Consider the following 6,624-nt stretch of genomic DNA (forward strand, 5'->3'; position numbering starts at 1 on the left):
CCCAGCATCTTCTTCTCTGCCTTCATGCTCTGCAGCTCCTCAAACCCTCCCAGCGTGCACTGCAGGGAGACCACAGCATGCTGAGTGTGGGGGACTCCCGGGGCATCTACACCTGCCCTTCCCAAACTCACTTTCCAGGATCACACAGTCTCCACAATCAGGTACATGATGTTCAGCAGCACCCTGCAAAAACCAGGGCAGCTGAATCGCGGAGCCTGGGATAAGTTATGGAAGCACTGTCAGCACCCAGGGCTCGGGGAGAGGCTGGAGCAACCCAGGATCATAGAATCATTTGGGTTGGAAAAGCCCTCTGAGATCATCGAGTCCAACTGTTCCCCCAGCACTGCCAAAGCCACCACTAACCCACATCCCCAGGTGCCACATCTACGTGTCCTTTAAATCCCCCTGGGGATGGTGACTCCAACACCGTCCTGGACAGCCTTGTGCCACTTTCCATGAAAAAATTTCCCCAATATCCAACCTAAACCTCCCCTGGCACAGCTTGCTGCCATTTTCTCTTGTCCTGTCCCTCGTTTCCTGGGACCAGAGCCTGACCCCAGCCTGGCTGCCCCCTCCTGTCTGGGAGCTGTGGAGAGCTGGAAGGTCCCCCCTGAGCCTCCTTTTCTCCAGGCTGAGCCCACCCAGCTCCCTCAGCAGCTCCAGACCCTTCCCCAGCTCGTTCCCTTCCCTGGACACACTCCAGCCCCTCAAAGTCTCTCTTGTCCTGAGGGGCCCAAATCCTTCCCCCAGGGTTTCAAACAGGAGCTGCCTGTCCTGTGCTCCTCATGTCACTGAAAGGGGCAGGAGGCTGTCCAGGCATCCACAACTGCAGTGCTCAGAGCTTTCCTTCCCCCAGCCAGGGACCTTGCTTTGGGTCTATCCTTCGTATCCAGCTCCAGACACCAATATCCAATGCTTCCTTACAGGGGAAAACCTTGGCTTGGGTTTAAAAGAAAACTGAACACCACAACAAGAGGATGGAGCAATTACAGCCAACTCTGAGAGCAGAATTCCCTCCTCTGCCAAGTACCAAACCACACTTCCCACATCCCACGGCCTCTCCTTACCAGCACAGTCTTCCAGAGCAGAAGCAGCACCTTTTTCATGGGGAAGTGCGGAGCGTGGCCGCTGCAGAATTTGGTCACCATCCCAAAGAGCATGACAGAGAAGGGTTCATTGTTGTACAGGGGGGCTCCTGGAACCACACAGCACCATCAGCCAGGAATTCCTCATGCCTGGCCTCACCCCAATCACCAGCATCACCAGCCCCTGCACTCTCCTCCCCATCAGTTCCAAGATCCTCCCCTTCATTCCAGACAGCTCTCCCTCCCCTTCCACAGCCTTGTAAACTCCGTAATTTCTTACCCCTGTGTTGAGAGGACACGACAGCCCCAATATTCCATTTTTTTCCCAGGGAGGGAGCACCCAGCAGCAGAAAAGGCTGGATGGCTTCTCTGCTCACCTCCCTCTGCCCCACAAGTTGGGCAGAAACTAACTCAGTGCTGCCAGTCCCCATTATCTGAGTCCTGGAGCCAAATCCCAAGTCACTCTCTACAGCCCTGGCAGTTCTATCCCAGCTCCTGACCCTCACCCAGCTCTGCTCGGAAGGTTTGCCTCATGCTCTTCCACTCAGGCTTGTCCCCGTCGGCCTCCTGGCGCACAGTCTCCACAATCAGGTACATGATGTTCAGCAGCACCCTGCAAAAACCAGGGCAGCTCAATTCCTGAGCCTGGGATAAGTTATGGAAGCACTGTCAGCACCCAGGGCTCAGGGAGAGGCTGGAGCAACCCAGACCACATCCAGAATTCACGAAGCTGCTCCACACCAGCACACAGGCACCGGGGGAAAAGGTCTCCGCAAGTCCAACCAGGAAAAAAATCTGCTTGCCCAAATTTTACTGCTTTCATATCCCCAACCTGTCCTGTTCCTGCTGTGCAGGCTGAGCACGACGGACACCACTGGAAACTCTCAGAGCTGAAACAGCTCTGGGACCCCTTCCAGTGCCTGTCTCAGTCTCCCAAAGCTCCCAGAAAACCCTGGCCCCCCCTCCTTGTGCCCCCATTCCCACTCCATACCTGAGGTCAGTGCTGTCAGCCAGGGAAATGGCCGGTTTCCTCACGGCACTGGAACAGGCTGCGCTGTTGCTGCAGAGGGAGAACAGCTCAGAGGGAATTTGGAGGAATTCAAACTCTGTCATGGGCACTCCATGTGCCAGCACCAAACCCTGAGACAGACGCTGCTGCCATGAACTCCCTGCTCCCAGTGCAGCCCCAGCAGGAGGAGCAGAGCTGCCTGTTTGCTGCCAGGCAGTTTGATTCATCGGGAATTTCAGGAGAAATCAGGTATAATCCTACATTACACATCCACCCCAAACAACGGGAGTCACTCTGGTGGATGCAGGAATCAGATCAGGGATAGACAGATAGGTTTTTGTGCCATAAACCAGAAAAACTCCTACCAAGGAGCTCCAGCGCCACTCCTGAAGCGTTTTCCCGCAGTACTCACTCGATCTCCATGTTCAGCAGCTCCACCAAGGCGTTGAACGTTCCCACTTCCAGCAGGAGGAAGACGTTGTACCTCATCCACGCCTGCACCTCGGCCTCGGAGCTGCACTCCCCGAAGGTGCCTGCAAGGAGACCCTGCTGATCCCACCTCGGCGGGCATCCCGAGGCCCTCCCACAGCACCACAGCGCTGGCAGGGGGGATGGAAAACACAGCCCTACAACTGAGGGAAAAATGGGATGCAGAGGATGGAACTGCCCTCTTTGGGTAACGCATTCCAGGTCTGGCAGAAGTGGGATAATACGGGGAAATCAGCCAAATTTTGGGCAGAACTGCTCTAAACTATCTGGTCCCAGAGAGTCAGCTTTGTTCCAGACATCCCAGGTGGAATGAAATCCACGAGGAATGAAAATTCTTCAAAATATTACATATTAAAATAATTAGTAATTATTGAATCATATTAAAACTATATATTCATTATATTATATATCGATATAATACGTACAGTATACATAACGTATTGTGTATAATGTATGATATATGAAAAATATAAACTATATATAATTCATATATATATAGAAAATACATATAGCATTTAATATATAATGTATACAGTGTAATATATAATGTATATGATGTATAAAATATATATGACACAAAACGTAATTTATGTAATATATAATATACAATATACAGTAGATATTATATATGTATTGTAGATTATAGTGTACTATATACTATATATAATATACATATTATAATTATATATTTTATGTATATATAATTACATATTTTATGCTTACTATTATATATTTTTATGTATATTATATATGAATGAGATGATATTGTACTGTCTCATATATAAATAGTATATATACATAATATCATATATATAATATACACACAATAATATATATAATATATACATAAATATATATAATATATACATGAAAAAAACATGTATATTATATGTAATACACAGTACACTATAACCTACAATACATATGTAATATATAATCTACCACACATATATAATGTAACACTATATATATTATACTATATATAATAGTATATATTACATATATATTATACATATGATATTGTATTATGTATATACTAAATACATGAAACAGAAAAATATCAATAAAAATTATACTATATACATACAATATATATTATACTATATATAATACAAAGCTATATATTACATATTGTATATTGTATATTATATATAGTATATATAATGTATTAAATATATAGAAGATATATATAAAAACTCTATGTATATAAGGGAGTTCTAGATTAAATATTTAAATATACACGATATAAAATATACAATATATAATATATTATATATTATATATATTATATATAATATAATATATACAATATATAATATATAATGTATAATATAAATAATAACAACACATACAATATCTAGTATAATATATAAAATACAACACATACAATTACACATCTAACTGTATAATTATATAGATCTGTATCACATCTATGGCCCATATCCCAACAGAATCCATTTCATGCACTCAGCAGTGGGGGAAGCAAGGGCCCGAGGCCGGTGTCACCTTGTGCCACGTAGAGGATGGCTCGGGCCACGCGGAGCCTCTTCTCGCGCGCGGTGACCTCCAGCCCGTCCAGCAGGCGCATGGCGTGGGTGCGGTGCTGCGTCCGCTCCAGCTCCGGCCACTTCTTGTCCCGCACTGCAAGGCAAAGCGGGCAGGATTTGGGCACGGCCCCACTCGCGGGCACGCTCGGGGGGACTTGGCACAACCAGGGAACGCGGCGCTGCTGGCAGGAAGGGCTCCCAGGGATGTGTGACGGCTGAGGAATGTCTCGTGCCACCCAGCCGGTGATTAGATCAACCATGGAATCAGGGGATATCCTGAGCTGCATGGGACCCACAAGGATCATCCAGTCCAACCCCTGGCCCTGCACACACACCCCAAAATCTCACCAGGTCCCTGGCAGCGCTGTCCAAACGCTCCTGGAGCTCTGGCAGCCTCGGGGCTGTGCCCATTCATTCCCTGGAGAGCCCGGGCAGTGCCCAGCACCCTCGGGGGGAAGAACCTTTTCCTGATCTCCAGTCTGACCCTCCCCTGGCACAGCCCCAGCCCTTCCCTGGGTCCTGTCCCTGCTCACAGAGAGCAGAGCTCGGAGCTGCCCCTCGGGAGTAGCTGCAGACCCCAGTGAGCTCTGGCGTCAGGCTCCTCTTCTCCAGGAAGAGAAACCCCTGCTCCCCCCAGGGAGAGTGGAATCCAGAAAAAGGCTCTTACTGTGGATCCTGAAGTCCTCCTCAAAGCATTTTCGGTTGAGCAGGAACTCTGGCCCCTCCGTGTAGCTGTACAGCTCTGCCAAAAGAGGAGAAGCTCCAAAAACCTGCACCAAGCTGCAGCTCTGCCCCAGGAACCACGGTTTTAGCCAAAATATCAAAATGTAATAAAACCCCACCCAGTGTAAGGCCAAAAATATTAATTACACATATCCTGCCCCTTTTAACATCAATAAGGTATTTAAATATAATAATAAAGTGATATTGGAATTGACAGAGCTCCTTTAATTCTACCAGGAGAGGAAATCACGGTTGATTAATTGATCCATCACGGAAGAATTCCTTACCCGACAGCTCTGCTGTCCATTTATCCGTGTCTGCATATTCAAACTCCAGGTCTGGCGACTCCGAATAGCCCTGAAAACACAGGGAAAAAAATCAGTTCCATTACAGCATATTTCAGGAAAGCCAAAATCCCCGAAAACACTCACAATTCACCTCATCCTCCTGCAAATCCAGGGTTGGTTTTCCTGGTTTAGGGACCAAAAACATTCCTGCAGCAGCACAAACGTTACCGAGGCAACTCCAGCCCACCTCCTGCGTCTCCATCGGCCGTGCCGCATGGAGCCACTGCAGCACCCCCAAAGCACGGGGGGAGCCCCCAAAGCACGACAAACACAGCAGGAGACAGGGAGAGGCTTCTGTGACACCAAGGAGCTCTCAGAGCTCACCCATTTCGCACAAAACTGGGAAAATTTGGGCTATCCCCCTGTGCCATCCCAGCAGATGGGATTAGGGGGGATGAAACAACTCCAAACAGCTTTGGAGAGGCTGCAAAAACATCCAGAACCTTTAGAGCACAAAATATCAGCTCCCTCTGGGGAAGTCATGAACACTGACCCAGAGCGTGTCAGGGCACCCAGCCCTGAGTGGGGCAGACGCACAGCAGGACCCTCACCAATTTTGGGATCCTGAGTACGAGGCGAATCCACACCAGAACTCTCCTGAATTACAAGGCTCCCACTCCTGAGCACGAGGAGGATTCAGAACAGAATCCTCACAAACTTGGGGGCACCCACTCCTGAGTGAGGGGCAGACATACAAAAGTCTCCCAAATTTCGGGGCACCCACTCCTGAGAGAGGGGTAGACCCATACCAGAACCATCCCAAATTTTGGGACACCCACTCCTGAATAAGGGGCAAACCCAGAGCAGAATCCTCCTGAATTATGGGACTCCCACTCCTGAGTGAGGGGCAGACCCAGAGCAGAACTCTCCTGAATTCTGGAGCTCCCACTCCTGATCAAGGGGCAGATCCACAGCAGAACTCTCCCAAATTTTGGGGCACGCATTCCTGAAGAAGGGGCAAACTCAGAACCAAACCCACACAAATTCTGGGGCACCTACCCCGGAACGAGGTGCAAATCCACAGCAGAATTCTCCCAAATTGGGGGACTCCCACTCCTGACGGAGGGGCAGACCCACATCAGAACAATCCCAAATTCCAGGGGTCTGAGGGAGGGGTAGCCCCAAGCCCCTGGCTTGTGTTGGCTCTGCTCTGCTGGGAGTCCCACCAGCACCTCAGGCTCTCCAAGATTCCCCCTCACATCCCTCCCCTGGCATTCCAGGGACCTTTCTGAGGAACCCCTGGGAGCGAACAGCTCTGGGGCCATCCCAGGAATTAAAACACTCAGGAAAAGCCCCGGGATCCCTCAGCCCCACACAACCCTCCTGACCCCCAAGGCTCAGTGACCCCAGGACCGCGGGGTGTCCTTCGGGGGTTGGTCACCTCCGGCTGGATCCATCCCTGGTCCGAGCACGGCAGCGGGACC

General features: G+C 49.1%; 1 protein-coding gene across 2 annotated transcripts in view; it reads right to left on the reverse strand.

The window, feature by feature from the left end:
* Positions 1 to 5,417, reverse strand: part of STRIP1 (striatin interacting protein 1) — a 15,461-nt gene extending 10,044 nt beyond the window's left edge. Inside the window, exons 1-9 of one of the 2 annotated variants that reach the window (XM_017739854.1) lie at positions 5,292 to 5,417; positions 5,141 to 5,210; positions 4,798 to 4,872; positions 4,090 to 4,224; positions 2,507 to 2,627; positions 2,077 to 2,145; positions 1,592 to 1,698; positions 1,068 to 1,195; positions 3 to 59 (exon numbers count right to left, since the gene is read on the reverse strand). In XM_017739854.1, coding sequence (XP_017595343.1) covers positions 3 to 59; positions 1,068 to 1,195; positions 1,592 to 1,698; positions 2,077 to 2,145; positions 2,507 to 2,627; positions 4,090 to 4,224; positions 4,798 to 4,872; positions 5,141 to 5,210; positions 5,292 to 5,402 — 873 coding nt within the window. In that variant the 5' untranslated portion in view covers positions 5,403 to 5,417. Of the gene's footprint in view, positions 1 to 2; positions 60 to 1,067; positions 1,196 to 1,591; positions 1,699 to 2,076; positions 2,146 to 2,506; positions 2,628 to 4,089; positions 4,225 to 4,797; positions 4,873 to 5,140; positions 5,211 to 5,284 lie in introns of both variants that reach the window. The other variant, XM_017739855.1, reaches the window with a different exon arrangement.
* Positions 5,418 to 6,624: the final 1,207 nt, after the last annotated feature.

The sequence above is a fragment of the Corvus brachyrhynchos genome, unplaced genomic scaffold, assembly GCF_000691975.1.
Source record: "Corvus brachyrhynchos isolate BGI_N302 unplaced genomic scaffold, ASM69197v1 scaffold67, whole genome shotgun sequence".
Taxonomy (NCBI): domain Eukaryota; kingdom Metazoa; phylum Chordata; class Aves; order Passeriformes; family Corvidae; genus Corvus; species Corvus brachyrhynchos.